This window comes from Rhinatrema bivittatum, chromosome 6, assembly GCF_901001135.1.
Source record: "Rhinatrema bivittatum chromosome 6, aRhiBiv1.1, whole genome shotgun sequence".
Classification (NCBI taxonomy): domain Eukaryota; kingdom Metazoa; phylum Chordata; class Amphibia; order Gymnophiona; family Rhinatrematidae; genus Rhinatrema; species Rhinatrema bivittatum.
Window position 1 is genome coordinate 215,199,701 of NC_042620.1, and position 18,685 is coordinate 215,218,385.

Genomic DNA, 18,685 nt, shown 5'->3' on the forward strand with positions numbered 1-18,685 from the left:
GGTAGTCTTCCTTCTCTGTTTCTGCCCAGTGCATCAGCTATAGGCCTACACCTCTCTCCTCCCCCTCACTGTTTCACCACTTTCCATAATGCAAAAGTATTAGTATAAGAACGTAAGAAATTCCATGTTGGATCAGAACAACAGACCACTGAGCCCAGCATCCCGTCTATGACAATAGCTGGTTCAGGCTGCCTAGAGGTACTCGGCAAATCCCAATCTGACAGTCTGTCTCATGTTGATCTCCCCAAGAATTAAGGGGTGGAGAAATCAAAGTCTAATCTGGCTAATAATTATTTATAGACCTACTCTGAATAATTTTGTATCATCTGCAAATGTGATCACCTCATTCACTACCCCCCCTTTTCTAGATCATTTGTGAATATGTTAAACAGCACAGATTCCAGTACAGATCCCTGAGGCACTCCACTACTCTTCACTGAAGTAACAACAAACCGTATAGAAAAGGATGCCAGCAGCTATATTTAACAAAATTCTCAGAAAAGTATTCATAGAGATATTTTTCTATTAATTTGAAAAAAAAAAGAACTGGCTTGACTACTTTGCCAGAGGGGAGATCACTAGGTCTCATTCAAATGTGACCAAAACTGAGAAATTAGATAGCTTTGCTTCTTTATGTGCATTTTTTATTTTAAAATTAACCTCTTTAAAATCTATACCCAATATATCTCTTGAAGTTGATCCAGTTTTACCAGCAGCTACACAGATTAATACTCTAAAAGGCAAGTGGCGCCATGAAAAAAAAAAAGGAACAAATGTTTCATCTCCCTCACCTTTCACTGGTGTGCTTCTGTTCCTGGAGGTTCTGGCACTTACTGGATCAGTGGTTTGTTCATTTCTGTTCTGTGCATTTGAACTGGATGATGAGGGTTGGTTGTCCATCTCTTCATCATTCACTGACCCACAAGGCTCTTCAGTAGTATCTGAAACTAAGAACAAAGTTGCGAAATCAGGAAATCTGACATTTTTAAGATCTGCAAAGCTGAGTAGAGAGAACTGGCGGACCTTACAGCCAGAACCTTCGTGTTGAAGACAACAATTGATGATGATGATAATGAACATTTTGGACGGCATTTTCAGCGTTATGCAGGGGTTATGTTTGTAAAATGGGCATATTCACACGTAAGTAGCATGTATGCATGTAGGTGGCATTTTATAAACCTTGAGAGTATACATATACTTGCAATATCACATGTAAATCTAAACAGTGGGGGAAAGGGAGGTTTGGGGGTGTTGCGGGGTGGGACTCAGAAGTATGTGCACAACTTGCTATGTTGTAAGCAGTATACATGCATACATTACTGAACTTGTCTGTACACTTTTAACCTTGTTAATTGACTCATGCACACACAGGCCGATACAGTACAGTGTGCTGCGACGGAGCGCACTGTTAACCCTCTATTGGACGCGCATTTTCGACGTGCTAGCATTACCCCTTATTCAGTAAGGGGCTGAAAACGCGCGTTCAACTCCCCGAACCTAATAGCGCCCGCAACATGCAAATGCATGTTGATGGCCCTATTAGGTATTCCCACGCGATTCAGAAAACAAAATGTGCAGCCAAGCCGCACATTTTGCTTTCTGAAATTAGCGCCTACCTAATTTCTTCGGGCACTGGGAAAGTGCACAGAAAAGCAGTAAAAACTGCTTTTCTGTGCACCCTCCAACTTAATATCATGGCGATATTAAGTCGGAGGTCCCGAAAGTTTCCAAAAGTAAAAAAAAAAAATTTGAAGTCGGCCCGCGGCTGTCGGATTGAAAACCGGATGCTCAATTTTGCCGGTGTCCAGTTTCCGAGCCCGTGGCTGTCAGCGGGCTCGAGAACCGACGCCGGCAAAATTGAGCGTCGGCTGTCAAACCCGCTGACAGCCGCTGCTCCGGTCCAAAAGGAGGCGCTAGTGTCCCTAGCGCCTCCTTTTGCCTGTTTTTACCGCCGGGCCTAATTTAAATAGTGAATCGTGTGCACAGGAGAGTGGCCTATGCGCGCGCCGGGAGAGCGGCCGAACGCCCGCTCTCCCGCGGACTTTACTGTATCGGCCCGACAGTGTGGAAAACATAGAAAGCTAGGGAACCGCAGGTTCAACTGCCTGCCTCTGCTGGGAGGCAGAGAAATACTGAAGGGATGCAGGGTGAGCACTGTCCTGATAGGAAAATTAGTTCTTACCTGTTAATTTTTGTTCCTGTAGTACCACGGATCAGTCCAGACCATGGGTTCAGCCTCCTGTCCAGCAGGTGGAGACAGACCAAAACTGAAAGGGTATCCTATATGAGGACAGAGCCTATCCTGCAGCCCTTCAGTATAACCATTGTCAAAGCAGAAAACAAGCAAGTAGATCAAGCAAGTAGATCAAGCAAGTAACAAAATAACTATCAATTTAGTGTAAACAATCCAAACAATAGAACAAATGAACGAACTGTGTTACTAAGAACGCTCTTGCATGACTACCCCTGATCATCGTAAAGATGCTTCCAGTGCCTGTAATGAAATTCCATGAGAGCCATGCAGAGACACTAATAACTCCTATAAGAAGGAGAAAAACAGGAAAGAAACTCGAGCGGACAGAACACAGGAGGGCGTCTGGACTGATCCATGGTACTACAGGAATGAAAATTAACAGGTAAGAACTAATCTTCCTTTCCCTGTACGTACCCGGATCAGTCCAGACCATGGGATGTCCCAAAGCTTCCCTACAAAGGGCGGGACCTAGACAATCCTGCTCGAAGCACCTGCCAACCAAAGGAACCAAAGACTGGTGCCTGAACGTCAAGGCGGTAGTGATGAGCAAAGGTGTGCAGGGACTTCCATGTAGCTGCCCTGCATATTTCCTGCGGAGAGACCGACTGACTCTCTGCCCAAGAGGTAGCTTGAGAACGCAAGGAATGAGCTTTCAAACCTTCCGGGACCGCCCGGCCCTTGCAGATATAAGCTGAAGAAATCGCCTCCTTCAACCAGCGAGCGATCATAGTCTTAGAAGCTTGTTTACCCCTATTTGGACCACTCCACAGGACAAAGAGGCGATCCGAGACCCGGAAGTCATTGGTAACCTCAAGGTAATGCAACAAGACGCGTTTAACATCGAGACAGCGAAGTTCACCGCTGCCGGACCCCGCGATATCCTAAGCAGAAAATACGGGGAGCACCACCAACTGGTTTACATGAAAAGAGGAAATGACCTTCAGCAAGAAAGAAGGTACAGTCTTGAGAGAGACGCCCAAGTCCAAGAACCGCAGAAAAGGATCCCTGCAGGAAAGAGCTTGAAGCTCTGACACCCTCCTGGCGGAGCAAATAGCAACCAAGAAGACAGTCTTGAGCGCCAAGTCCTTGAGAGTAGCCCAGAGAAGAGGTTCGAAAGGGGCCGAACAAAGAGCCCGAAGCACCAAATTTAGACTCCACGAGGGACAAGTAGGCCAGACGGGCGGTTTCAGGTGTTTAGCACCCCTGAGGAAATGGACTACATCCGGATGAGAGGCCACCGGCCGACCCTCGATGGTGCCCAGAAGGGAACCGAGAGCCGAAACCTGTACCTATAACGAGCTGACAGAAAGACCCTTGGAGAGTCCCCATTGCAGGAAGGTGAGAACTACAGCGACTGAAGGTGAACGCGCCGAAACACCCAACTCCTTGCAGGCGTTTTCAAAAACATTCCAGACCCGGACATAGGTCAGGGATGTAGACTGCTTGCGAGCCCTGAGCAGGGTGATAATAACCTCTTCCTTGTAACCTTTTCGCCTCAAACGTCGCCGTTCAAAAGCCATGTCGCTGGACAGAAGCGATCCGCCTGATTGAAAAATATGGGACCCTGCTGAAGGAGATGGGGCAGGTGACCGAGGCCAAGAGGACCGTCCGTAGCTAGATTTACCAGATCCGCAAACCACGGCCTGCAGGGCCACTCGGGGGCCACAAGAATGACCGGTCCACGATGGAGCTCTATTCTCCGGAGAATCTTCCCTACTAACGGCCGCGGCGGAAACACGAAGAGGAGGACATCGGGAGGCCAGGGAAGAGCCAGCGCGTCCACTCCCTCCGAGCAATGCTCCCTCCAACGGCTGAAGAACTGGGGAGCCTTGGTGTTGTCCAACGTCGCCATGAGATCCAGGTGAGGGGAACCCCACCTGTGAACAATTAGATCCATTGCCGCGTCGAACAACTCCCACTCACCGGGATCGATATGTTGACGACTGAGGAAGTCGGCTTGAACATTCTCCTTGCCCGCTATGTGGGAGGCCGCCAGACGATCCAAGTGCCTCTCCGCCCAGAGAAAGAGCTTGCAGGCTTCTAGTGCCATCAGATGACTTCGAGTACCCCCCTGTTAACTGATGTAGGTCACGGTGGTGGAGTTGTCTGACAGAACTCGAACCGCCTTATGGCAGATCAGGGGAAGAAAAAACTTGAGGGCCAGGCGCACCGCACGGGCCTCCAGGCGATTGATGTGCCAACGGGACTGGAGCGGGGACCAGTAACCCTGAGTCACTTGAGATTGGCAGACAGCCCCCCAACCGGAGAGGCTGTGTCCGTTGTGACTATGACCCATGAAGGAGTCAAGAGAAGCATCCCTTGAGGAGGTGCGCTGGCAAGAGCCACCACTGTTTGTCGGCAATGGTAGAGTCAGAAAGAGGCAGGACCTCCTGGTACTGCTCGGACACCAGTTGCCAGCGGGATAACAATGCTTTCTGTAAGGGACACATATGTGCAAATGCCCAGGTCGATCGTGGAAGCCATGGTCCCCAGGACCTGCAGGTAATCCCAAGCCGTGGGAAGCGGTAGGGAAACAAAACTGTCCACTTTATCGATCAGCTTCAGTGCCCGCAAGTCTGGGAGAAAAACCTTCCTGATCCGAGTGTCGAAGGGAGCTCCCAGGAATTCCAGAACCTGAGAGGGCTGAAGATTGCTTTTGGAGAAGTTGATTATCCAGCCTAGCGAAGTGAGGAAAGCTAGTACCCTGTCAACTGCACGAGCGCACAGGGCGGAGGACTTGGCCCTGACAAGCCGGTCGTCCAGATAAGGATGGACTAAGATTCCATCCCGGCGGAGTGCAGCTGCCACGACTACCATGATCTTGGTGAAAGTGCGGGGTGCAGTGGCAAGGCCGAAGGGAAGGGCCCTGAACTGAAAGTGCTGGCCCAGGATATGAAATCGAAGGAATTTTTGTTGTTCTTGTAGAATTGGTATGTGGAGGTAAGCCTCCATCAGGTCAAGGGAGGCTAGAAATTCGCATGGGCAGACTGCTGCTATCACTGCCCTCAGGGTCTCCATTTTGAAACGGGGGACCCTGAGGGCCCGGTTGACCCTTTTGAGATCCAGGATTTAACAAAAGGTATTGTCCTTCTTGGGAATGATGAAGTAAATGGAATACTGGCCAACACCTTGTTGTCGTACTGGCACCGGAATGATCGCCCCCAGTTCCTGGAGCCTGTCCAGGGTTTGACGGGCCGCAAGGGGAAACAAGATATAGATCAGAGAGGTCCCGGGCAAACTCTAACGCGTAACCGTGTTCTATCACCTCGAGGACCCAGTGATTGGACGTGATTTTGGCCCACTCCTCGCGAAACAGAGAAAGACGCCCACCTAATTTTCGTGCGGAGGGATGGACCGGCCGGATCTCATTGGGGAGTGGACTTGATGGCCGGATGTTACTGGTGGCCATCCCTGAAGCCTCGACGGCCCCGAAAGGAATGCGACCAGACTGGGACCTGGACACGCCGCCTCTAGGATATGAACCACGCGCCCTGTTGCCGTACCGGCGTGGCCCCCTAAAGCGGGTATGAGTCGGAAAGAAAGACTTTGACTGTTTGGGGCAGTCCTCCGGCAGCTTATGAACCTTGTTCTCGCCCAAGGATTTAATAAGCAGTTCCAGGTCCTCACCAAAAAGCAACTTGCCCTTAAAGGGAAGAGTGCCCAGTTGAGCCTTCGTTGAAGCGTCCGCGGACCAATTGCGTAGCCAGAGGAGGCGTCTGGCCAAAACTGCGGAAACCATAGCCTTTGCCTGGACGCGAAGCAAGTCATAAAGGGCATCCGCGCCATATGTGATGGCGCCCTCCAAACGTTCCGCCTGCTCTGCCTCTGCAGACGGGAGGTCCTGGGTGCTGAGTAATTGTTGCATCCACCTAAGACTTGCCCGCTGCATGAGACTGCTGCAGATCGCCGCCCGGACCCCGAGAGCTAGGACCTAAAAAATCCGCTTCAAATAAAATTCAAGCTTGCGGTCCTGAACATCCCGCAATGCTGTGGCACCCACCACTGGGATGGTTGTATGCTTCGTTACCGCAGTGACTGAAGAGTCCACCTTCGGAATTTTCAACATGTCCAGGCAGTCCTCGGGAAGCAGGTAAAGCTTATCCATAGCTCTCCCAACCCAGAGACCCGTCTCAGGGGCTTCCCATTCCCGTAGGAGGAGCAGCCTGTGCATAGGATGGAACGGGAATGTACGCGGTAGTGCCCTAAGTCCCGCCAGGACCGGGTCTGGTTTGGAGTCATCGCCGCCGCCACAGAATCATCCAGTGGGGCATCAATTCCTAATTCCTGGAGCACAAAATGAGAGGTGCCAGTTCCTCACGCTGGAATAAGCGTAGGACGCAGGGATCGTCGCCCTCGAGCAGGGGGGCCTGAGGCGAGGCCTCCCCATCTACTTCATCAAGAGGGTCCATGGGGAGTTGTGGGGGAGGATTCCCAAGACCACCCGCACCCGGACAGGCCTTGTGGATCAGGAACAGCAGCGGGAGCTGGCACGGGCATCCTAGTAAGTTTCAGAAGGGGGGGAAGAGGTGGGGGGGTGTCCACCTCCTTCTGTAGGCTAGCTAAATATGATTCATGCAGAAGCAGAACAAAATCCGACGAAAAACGGGCCCGGGACAATTTTTCCGTGGGGGGGGAGGGAGGGGTCCGTGCCCCCCGATTTGAGCGCACCGGGCTCAAATCGGGGGGTAAAAGTGGCAAATTAGGCTCCTCTGCCCCGGGAGAAGCAGAGCCTGCATCGGGTGAAATATCCAAGATGGCCGCCGTTCCCACGATTTCTCGGGACGGGAACAGCTTGGCCATGCGTCGGGGAGCCCGACCCTGGGCTCGAGTGATCTGCACTGCTGTGGAGGAGCCCTCCCCACCCGGGAGGCATCGGGAACATACCCCATCACGGGAGAGCCTGGAGGCCGGCTCTCCACAGACCAGGCACAGGTTAGAGCGCAGCATGAAGGAAGATACACAGCCACGAATAAACAGAAAAACAACTGATAGGGGAGTCCCAGAGGAGAGGAGCAGGAAATCAAACCCTGCTCCCTCCTACAAATAAAAATCTGGCTGCCTTTATTTATTTATTTATTTTTTAAAACTTGTACATCCAAAGTACAAAATTTGACTGCTTCTTCCTTTTTGTTTTTTTCTCACAGAAAGTCACAGGGGAATTTGCGTCCCTGAAAGTGCACCCGAGGAATGGACGTCTCGGGGCAAGGCAGCAGACTAAGGGGGAGTGACTGGCACCACCAGTACTGCCCACAAGAAGGTCACCGGGAAGGGAACCTAGGCTGAGCAAATCAAGGGGTCAAGCCCCCCTAGGAACCCCAAGAGCGAGGGAGATAGAACTGTCTCCCTGACACAGTGAATAAAAATGACAGAAATTTACAGTAATTTAATTCTTTTTTTTACAAATAGATCAGATGAAAACAATACTTGCTTGAGCTTGCCCCAGAGAAAAGAATCAAGAAGAAACCCCAAGGGGAACAAAGGGCAAGCAAACAGGGAACCACAGGGTGAGCTGTTCCACCTGCTGGAGACAGACAAATACTGAAGGGCTGCAGGGTAGGCTCTGTCCTCATATAGGATACCCTTTCAGTTTTGGTCTGTCTCCACCTGCTGGACAGGAGGCTCAACCCATGGTCTGGACTGATCCGAGTACGTACAGGGAAATAGGATACCTTTTCAGATTTTCTCTTCTCCCTCTGCTGGACAGGAGGCTCAACCCACTGTCTGGACTGATCTATGTACAGGGAAATTTCATTTGGTTTTTGACTGTAGTTTTTGGATGAGATGTCTGGGCAACCTGGTGGGGCCGCAAGGTGAAATGCTGGAGGGGTCTAGGTGAACTGGCGAAGGTCTGGGGAAACTATGACTCCAAATGTGCACCCAAGTATTTTCAGAAGCAGAGTACACGCATACTTTACAAAATACTTGCTTCTGCATTTATTTCTGGGTCACTCTGTGCAAGGTGTTACCGTTTTTATTTGGGTATTTTAACAAATGGGAAGAGAACATCAGCATGTTTCTGCATGACAAATGTATGCACGTACTTTAGTGCATTCTATTTGTGTTAAACGTGTGTATACTTCTGAGGCAGAAATATGCTGAATTCTATAAACCGTGCGATTTCCGCCACACACTTTATAAAGATGATTTGTATAGTAGCCGGTCGGCACCATTTTGGCTTAGAAAGCATAGGGCCCAAACCTAGTTGTTGCTACAGGCTCCACCAGACTTTTTAAGAAATACCCAAGGGGATGGGAGGTCCTTGTATAGCAAAATGGCGGGATTGGGAAGGGGGAAGGGGCATTTACCATGCAAGTGCACATGTACAATTTTTTTTTCATTCTGATTGCTTCCAGAGACTGCAGGAGGATGGGCGGGGGTCTCAGGGAGCCATGTTGGGGAGGGGTCATTTGGGCCACTATGGCCCTTTAAGAGGATGGTGGCTCCAGGTGAAGGGGGCCGTCTCACTGCGCAGCGCTTGGGTCCCACTAGCCTGCAGTATTTTTCCTCCATGGTATTTTGCCACCGGGAAAAAATGGCATGCAGTTGCCTAATAAACCTCCATGGTATCTTCCCCTCTGGAGAAAAATATGGTGACTTAGTAAATGACTCTCTTAGGAGGTAATTTTCAAAGGAGTTGTATGTGTAGATGTAACATACTAGTGTACCAATTTTCAAAAGCAGTTTATGTGTGCAAAGTGCACTTACGGATAAATCCTATGGACAACTCAAAGGAATATCAATGTTCCAAAGCCCTCTTACATGGAGAAAGTGCATTTACAAACATAAAACCCAGTTTTATGCATGTAAATCCTTTTGAAAATTACCCCCTAATATTGTAAGCTCTCTAGGGGTAAGGAAAACCTGTAGCACTTGAACTGTGTCACGAAAGGTGGAAAATAAATAAATAAGTCGTATGAGAAATAAACTATGACCCCCAAGGTACTGCCTGACACATCACCAGGCATTCATTTGTGCCTGAATTGCTCAAGAATGGTAATGGCAGGAACAGTTTTCTTAGCTTTAATCACCTTACCTTGAGATGAGACCGATGAATTTGTCCTGGTTAATGGCAGTGAGGTATTCTGGACAGACTTGGGCTGAGTCTTGGTTGGTTTTTGTTTCCTTTTAGGACTGGAATAATAAAGACATCAAGGCAATCCAGTCAGTTACAAGAAAAGAGGGGGTGCATTATCCCCAGGGCCAGTTCTCAAGTTTCCTTGTGGTACCGGGACACAGTGCTTCATGTGGAATAAACAGCAAGCTGGAAATATGTTCGCAATAATGCCACATCTGCAATCGGTATTAGAGCCTAAGTCTAATAAGTCTCCAGTGTCTGAAGACAGTAATGGAGTATTCTGGGCGTGTATAGCACACCTGTTTCTGAAACCATAGAAATGAAATGTGCATAACCTGTTTTATATTACAATAAAACATTTTATAAAAAGATAAGAATATAAACAGAGCTCAGCTACTTTACTTAGCAAGAAAAAGTATGACCAAATACTACCTCTGAAGCCAGGAAAAGGAATGTCCTCTTCTTCAAAAAACGTTAAAAAAAGTTGTGCATAACGCAATATGCCCGCTGCAGAAATCAGACCAGAGATTTCATCGTGATCCGCTGAGAGCGTGCCCCGCCAGTAAGAGCAGGAAAACAGCTGATACGGCGCTGTATTCTGCTGCACTGCTCTCCTCCAAGTTATACCATAGGCTAGACCGGACGTCCACCAAAACCAACCTTCTGCTGGCCTACCCACTCTCCCTTCACGGGAACTGAAGGGCAGGTGGAAAAAACACCGTGCAGCTGAGGCCAATTCCACACCCCAAACAGGGCAACTGCCTCAGAATCGCTGGGGTAGCACTTTTCTCTATTGTGTAGCTATAATCACTAGACCTCCAATCTTTTTTTCCTGTAAAATTTGCCCATTTTACTTTTGAATTGATTTGATACTCAAAATCGTATTGGTTCAATGGGTGACGTGGGAAATCTCTGGCTTCCTAAGATTTGGAAGAAATATATGTATATGCACACATACACACACCCAAATTATATATGCCTAAATACATATAAATTAGCAGTCACTGCTGAAGGTACTTCTTACAAGGTGGTTTTGGGACAGACACTGCAGAAAGATCCAGGAAGCGTCCATACCTGGAAGCTCTGCTGCTAGATGGGGAACTGCTGCTGCTTCGGAGCCGTTTTCTGTACCTTAGCCTTTTCCGCATCTGCCAGTGCATGGCCACCTTGTACTCCGAGATGATGTTTTTGACATATGTTTCACATAAGGCAGACAATCTTAGGGTCATGCTGTAGATCTGAAAGAGAAAAAAAACAAACTCCAGTTATGATTGCCTTTTATAAACTGCTTGAAAGATGGCGGAAAGAAGCCACTGGAGTCTGAGGTATGGAAAGACACACAGATCAGCAGTGAATTCTGTGCTGACTCCCAACCACAGGTGTCGCTGGGATTTGTTGTACAGTTAGATACAGACCACATAATCTAATGCTAAATTTTCTAAAGGCCTAATTTCTAAAAACATAACATTTGATATCAATTGCTAATTTTGCACGTTAAAAATGTTTTATGTACGGAAGTGGCCTTTTACAAAACTGCCCACCTGATGTGCGGTTATGTTATTTCATGTCTAATTTTATCTGGCTTGAGTGAAGATGAACCTGGGAGAGGAGTTTGGATTTATGCATATACTTTGTAAAATTCAACCATAAATTGGCAGGAAAACGTTGTCTGCACCAAACAGCAGGTGCACAGTGCCTTGTAAAAGTCTTCACATTCTTGTACATTTTTCAGATTCTGCGGTCTAAAAAATACAAACCAAAATGCAGTAGGAGTTTGTTTCACTAATCTATATAACAAATTCTATACTTTCACCAATAGTGGAGTGCCTCAAGGATATGTACTTGGACCGGTGCTTTTTAATATATTTATAAATGATCTGGAAAGGGGATATGATGAGTGAGGTGATCAAATATGCATATAACATAAAATTATTCAGAGTAGTTAAATCGCACGCGGATTGTGATAAATTGCAGGAGGACTGCGAGATGGGAAGATCGGGCGTCCAAATGGCAGATGAAATTTAATGTGGACAAGTGCAAGGTGATGCATATAAGGAAAAATAACCCATGCTGTAGTTACATGATGCTAGATTTCATGTTTGGAATTACCATACAGGAAAAAGATCTAGGCATCATAGTTGATAATACTTTGACATTGTCGGCTCAGTGTGCTGCAGCAGTCAAGAAAGCAAATAGAATGTTAGGAATTATTAGGAAGGGAATGGTTAATAGAACGGAAAATGTCATAATGCCTCTGTATTGCTCCATGGTGAGACCGCACCTTGAGTACTGTGTGCAATTCTGATCGCTGTATCTTAAAAAAGATATACTTGCACTGGGAAAAGTTCAGAGAAAGGTGACCAAAATGATAAAGGGGATGGAATGGCTCCCCTATGAGGAAAGGCTATAAAGGTTAGAGCTGTTCAGCTTGGAGAAGAGACAGTTGAGGGGGGAGGTCTGTAATATCATGAGAGGACTAGAATAGGTAAATGTGAATTTTGTTATTTACTCTTTCAGATAATACAAGGACTAGGGGCACTCCATAAAGTTAGCAAGTAGCACATTTAAAACAAATCAGAAAAAATTCTTTTGCATTCAATGTATAATTAAGCTCTGGAATTCATTGCCAGAGTATGTGGTTAAGGCAGTAAGTGCAGCTGGGTTAAAAAAAGATTTGGCAGGTTCCTGGAGGAGAAGTTCATAAACTGCTACTAATCAAATTGACTTAGGGAATAGCCACTGCTTATTACTGGTATTAGTAACATGGGATTTATTTACTGTTTGGGTATTTGCCAGTGTTCTGTCCCCATTAATGGGTACATGTTTGTGTTTGTGTTTGGGACAGACAACCTGTGTTTACCACAGCCCCTCCTTCATAGTAAATGTGACACCTTTGGTAACCCAGCAGAGAAGTCTGAAAGCCCTGCCTGTAAAAGGGAGTATGCCTTTAACAAAAGCCCCCTCCCTTCAGGTTCCCTCCTGAGTCACTGGGTCCAGGGCTCTCTCCTATTGGCTCTCGCCCTTACCTCAGCTGAGGAGATTTCTCCGGTATTCATTGCCGTGACGGTGGGTTAGTCCCAGCCAAGCCAGCAGCTGATTTACTTGCCTGAACCGTGTTACAAAACAGCTTTTTACGTTCCATCTACTGCTTAATTATAAGACAAATCAGCTTCAACCCCATGATCTCTTTCCTTGCACCCCAAGAATCTGCACCTTCCTTCCCTTGCCTTATCCAGCTACAAGGATCTCTGCCTGTGGCACAGACGTTTGAAACCAACTTTTGTAAGTAGTTATTAATTAGCTTTACAATAAAGATTTCAAACTTAAAGATCTTTGTTTGAGGACTGATTGGATGGAACGTTGACTGCTTTGAAAGAGGGAACTTGGAAGTTTCTGTAAAACAAAACAGTATAAAGCTGTACAGTGAGACTGTACAGTTGAGAGCTGTACAGCCAGGTTCTTGTATTCTGGATTGGCCACTGTTGGAGATAGAATGCTGAGCCTGACGGACCTTCGGTCTGACTTAGTATGGCATGGCTACCTCTATGTTCTTATGAAGAACCCATCAACCGGGTGACTGTAGGAAGATGTTCATCAAATGCTAAATTTTTTATATAGTTATTTTTTACTTATGTATTTTAAAACTTGTAAACAACATTTAAGAACTGCTTGGTCAAAACTGCTGTCCTTCCAAGAGTCAGCATCTAGACAGAAGTGAAGTGAAAGCATGCAGAGATCTCCAAGTGGCTGCTCTGAAATATCCTCAATAGTAGTTGACCACATTTGAGTCATCAAGGCAGCCATGGCTCCAACTTTAAAGGACTCCTTCAGCAAAATTATCATACTTTCCTGTTAGATTGAGCCTAGAACATACCTACGTTTGGTGTGCCTCACAAATGGAAGATCTTGCATGCCACTTGTACTTTCAATGACCATTCGTGTGGGTCAAGCACTTTACTCAGCTTGTCTGCTAGGAGGAATCAAGGTGTGTGACCTAAAGCTTTTGGATCTCTGGAAAGTAAACTCCATCACTGCAAACTAATGGGGAAATTGCAACTTTTTAAAACCTGGAGATGGCTATACTTCTTATTTGACATCCACCCTCTTATTCATTGGAAGAGGGGGCATTTACCGATTTTGCATTAACAGGTCTTTAAGTAATTGTGAATAAGAATTCCCCAAGTTTGCTTGGGAGCACTAAGGGATCTCAGATACCCCAGCATGGGAGCTCTGGATTCTGGTTCCCTTTGTACTACTCTAGAGTAGCTTGGGACATTTTCCTGACGAATGTTGGAAAAGAGAAGTTCTCCAGAAGCAGTGTTCCTATTTGGTGAAGGAAAAGACCAAGACAGTCCGAGATACCCTCCAGATTCTAGAAGCACTCAGACTCTGATTATTCCTCAGGGTACGAGATACCCTCCAGATTCTAGAAGCACTCAGACTCTGATTATTCCTCAGGGTGGATGCCTTTATGAAGCCTCCTGTTCTGAGTGTCGATGCTGCATGGTGCTCAATGGAATGCATGCATAATGGGCATCATGGCGTCAAATGTTCCATGGAATCAATGCCTCATGAGCTACCGTATCTCATTGGTAAGGTGTCCTCCAGCCCTGACCGCTTGGAAGGACCTCCCTCATTGATCCCAAAGGGCTGGCTAGGAGTAAAAGACTGCAAAGGACTTGAGGTCTGAGCCCACTGCTCACTGACGACAGCTCTTACTCCCTCACTATACTATGCCTTTTGTAGGGTAGCCTCAGTAGAGAGGAAGTGTTTCAGCCTACCCCAGCTGCAAAGACTTCAAAGTCTGAGTTGATGATGAAAACTCTCACTCCCTTACTAGACCAAGTTGAACTTTTCTCTGTTGAGAAATCTGAGGTCCAGAATGGGCCGCAGGTCTCCTTTCTGCCCAAGGGTGAGGAAGTACCTTGACTAGAATCTACTGCCTTTCTTTGCAGTAGAGAAGCCAGCAGGGTAGCCTGAGGAGACTGACTGTGTCCTGCCTCAATTCCAGCTACACAGAGGAAGAGGAGTCCTTCCTCAAAGTCAAGTTCACATTGGCTTTCCAGACTCTTAAGAGTGTACAATTTTTTAAAACATGATCTATACTTAGAAAATACAGGCATATAATTTCCAGTTAAAGTTCTCAGTTCTTTCAGCCCTGGTGAGGAAAAAAAGAATGAGTGAAACTGAAGAAAAAACTTCTTCTCTTTAGAGAGCAGCAGCAGCCTGCCAGATACTGCAAAGAAAGTTAGAAGAAATACAGACCAAGTAAAGTGAAAAACCTGCAGCTCTTGTAGGAACCTCATGACCTAACTTACTCAGTCTGTGGCAGCAAAAGATTGAGGAGGTCTCACATGGCCTCTGGGAATGTGCAGCACACAATATATGCTAAGTAGAGCTTCAAAGCTTTTACTCAGAACTATTATGTCTGTCCTCAGTGTCGAATGACATCACAGGTGTAACTGACTTTCCTACTTATCTATGAAGAAAAATACATTTTCAGATGAGGGCTATTTTATAAACCAATAATAAGGGTCGTTCACTGTGTCTCTTACTACATAAGAATGACAACATGCGTTAGTTTGGCATGCAACCTGAAAGATAAGGGAAGGAAGCCAGCCAAACAGAGGAGTGGTGATGCTTTTATATAATAAGAGACACCCTCAAAAGTCAGTCATATATGTATTTGTTTATTTATTAATACAAAAACATATGGCATAGGGAATTGTTTCTCCCACAGCCAAGAGATACATGGTAACTTGTGCGGATAATTCCCCTGATGAAGGACATCGTTCCGAAACCTGGCCGCGTCACGAGATTTAGAAAGCTAAGTATATACTGAAGCAAGATATGAGATTGAGCAGTTGGTTCTAGCCTTTTTGACGGCATATGGTGAAAAGAAGATCTAGGTTCATTGTATGAACAAGAGAGATATGAGCTGCACATGAACATTTTGCTTTAAGACATTTTTAAGTCACAAATTTCACAGCATATATTTAAAAAAAAAAAAGTTTTCTTAAAAATATTTTTTGTGAATCTGCAACACAATGAGGTGGTCCATGGTTTGTTAATGATAACAGATGAAAAATTTGGCAACCAAGTTGGTGCTGGGACCGGTTAATGTATGAAACTACCATCTATCCACTTTATTATTATAATTTTGGTTATTTTTAACTTTTTAAGCAGAATTTCACATATTGAGATTGAACAGGGGTTAAAAGTTTTGAGATTTGAGTTGATATATTGTTAACCCCAAGAGTAGAGATTTTTGATATTATACAAAGGAACATAAGAACTTAAGAAATGCCAAGCTAGATCAGACCAAGGTCCATTAAGTCTAGCTTCCCGTCCAGGTCACAGGTATCCGACAGATCCCAAAACCTAGACCTGTTTCTTGTGACTCAATCCCAGGGATAGCAGGGGCTTTCTCTAGTCTACCTGGCTAATAGTGTCCTCTGGTAACAGATTCCACAGCTTGATTTCCATTGAACGAAAAACCACTTTCTACAATCTGTTCTGAATCTGCTGGCTGTTCGTTTCATAGAGTGTCCCCTTGTTTTAGTATTATTTGAAAGAGTAACTAACCATTCTTTATTTGCTTGCTCTAACCCCCTCGTGATTTTACAAACCTCCGTACCATGTCTCCTTCTCAGCCATCTCTTTTCCAAGCTAAAGGGCACTAAACTAACCTGTGCAGCCTTCTCTTCAAAAGGGAATTGTTCCAACGCCTTTATCATTTTGTTGCCATTCTTTGCACTTTTTTTGTTTCTGTTATGCCTTTTTTGAGATGGGGTGATCAAATCTGCAGACAATACTGAATGTGTGGTCACAACATTCATCGATATAGTGGCAATATATTTTCCATTTGCCAATTTTTACAGATCATTTTTATTTAATTTTTTGACCGCTGCTGAGTTGAGAATGTCAATTTAGTACTAATGAGGACTCCTAGGTCCTTTTCCAGAGTGGTGACTCCCAATATAGAACCCAGCATTGTGTACCTGTAGTTAGGATGATTTTTTTTTTCCACATTAAATTTCATGCGCCATTCAGATGCCCAATCTCCTAATTTCGCAAGGTTCTTTTGCAGTTCCTCACTATCCACTGCTGTTTCAACAACTTTGAATAATTTTGAGTCATCTGCAAATCTGATCACCTCACCCACTGTTTCATTTCCAGATCATTTATGAATATGTTAAGCAGCACAGGTCGCAGCACTGATCCCTCTCCACTGATGACTTTTTTCCATTGGACCATTCAGTCCTACCCTCTGTTTCCTGTCTTTTAACCAATTACCAATCCATAATAGGACATTGCCTCCTATCCCATGACTTCTTAATTTTCTATGGAGTCTCTCATGTGGGACTTTGTCAAAGATCTTCTGAAAATACATTATATCAACTGGCTTACCTTTAGCTATATGTTTATTTACATCTTCAAAACAATTCTAAGATTGCCAGAGCAAGACATCCCTGTGATAAAACCAGGCTTCCTCTTCCCCCATTAAACCATGTCATAAATACCATAGACACCACAGAAAGAAATTAACAGCTAAAACAAATGTTCTTTGAATTTGGGTGTAATTATTCACCTTTCCAAACCTGATCACAAGAAAGGTTACAAAACAAGTATAACACTCTGATCCACTAACACTGGACTCATTCCTACACCATCACCAAAAATGGCCCACCTAACCTCAACAAGGGAACGAGCCCTAACAATGGCAGGTCCAACACTCTGGAACAGCCTTCCACCTCAACTCAGGCTCAAACTCACAACTCAATCATTCAAAAAAAACCAAAACCTCAAAACATGGCTCTTCAAAAAAGCATACCCCACTACCACCCAACACATGAACACTAGCTCCCCCCCCCCCCACTCACCTCCCACTCCCCTCCCTCATCACCACATCAGATCCGCATAACCACACATTATGATCAACCCCAAAAAACAAGCCTTTGTACCACTCTTGATGCAAATTCGTAAACGATCTTCTATACCTCGAACATGATCCAGCACAACTCCCCATTGACCAACTATCACACATGCTATAAAGTTTCAATGCTCCATGCCATAAAGTCTCAATACATAATGTTCCTCAATACATAATGTTATAAAGTTCAATGTAATATGTTCTTATGTTCAATGCAATATGTTATATAGTTCAATGCAAAATGTTACAAAGTTCAATGTAAAATGTCAAGCAGTCCAATCTTAAATGTTATAATGCTCTAATGTAAAACAAGAAGTCTATGCCAATAGACTCCTCTGTAGCACTGTAAACCGGTGTGATATGTCCGATGAACATCGGTATAGAAAAATAAATAAATAAATAAATATTGTCTCCCGTCGATATCTGCGGAGCTGTGATGTGGTCCTCCTTACACACTTTTTCCAGGTTTTTTCATCTGGGTGTGCAAAACCGGGATGGGTAGCCTTTGCACATGTGGTATTGACTAGACTGCGGGCAGCCTCCCACCGTGTTGGGGTTTGGTACATCCTACGCTAGGAAATGGAGAAATGACTTACGTGATAATTTTGTTTTCCTTAGTGTAGACAGATGGACTCAGCTTCCCACCCTCAGCTGCTGAATGAGTGTGTCAATAGTCCTCCTGTTGCCTACTCAGGTTAAGGCTCAATCTACTAGAGCTCAGGCAGTGTCATGGGCAGAGGCTAGATTGTCTCTTGTCGACATTTGCCGAGCTGTGATGTGATCCTCCTTACATAGTTTTTCCAGGTTTTATCATCTGGATGTGCAGGCCAGGGAGGACGCAGCCTTTGCACGTGCAGTGTTGACTGACCGCAGACAGCTTCCCACCCTGTTCGGGAATAGCATTGGTACATCCCACTGGTCCTGAGTCCATCTGTCTACACACTAGGAAAGAAGAAATTACTACTTACCTGATCATTTTGTTTTCCTTAGTATAGACAGATAGACTAAGCTTCCCTCCCTCGGCTGCCACATGATTGTGTCAATGGTCCTACTGTGGGGCTACGTGTTCCAGGGGATTACTGGTACATGTTCATCCAGTCCCCAGATTGGGGTACATACATTCCTTGCTTGAGCTCAGTGTTTCCTTTTGGTTGAGTACAGAAATGGTTGACTGTTTTTAATCAAGTTTTTTGCTAGTCTGTCCACAAGTACTTTTGAAGAGCATACTGGCAGGCTGGTGACACTGCAGGAGTATGTATACTGTCAGCTTGCTCTGTCTCCATCTGCTGGCAGGGGAGCATAACTCACTGGTCCTGAGTCCATCTGTCTACACTAAGGAAAACGAAATAATCAGGTAAGCAGTAATTTCTCCGTAAGCCAGTGCACCTTTCTATATTGGGAGGTAATAGCTAACACCATCATC

At 45.6% G+C, this 18,685-nt stretch overlaps 1 protein-coding gene across 1 annotated transcript in view; it reads right to left on the reverse strand.

Annotated features, from left to right (window-relative positions):
* BRWD3 (bromodomain and WD repeat domain containing 3) overlaps positions 1-18,685 on the reverse strand; it is a 278,367-nt gene that overhangs the window by 11,925 nt on the left and 247,757 nt on the right. Inside the window, exons 38-40 of the mRNA XM_029607930.1 lie at positions 10,404-10,567; positions 9,288-9,385; positions 792-947 (exon numbers count right to left, since the gene is read on the reverse strand). Of these exons, the coding sequence (XP_029463790.1) occupies positions 792-947; positions 9,288-9,385; positions 10,404-10,567 (418 nt within the window). The remainder of the gene's footprint in view (positions 1-791; positions 948-9,287; positions 9,386-10,403; positions 10,568-18,685) is intronic.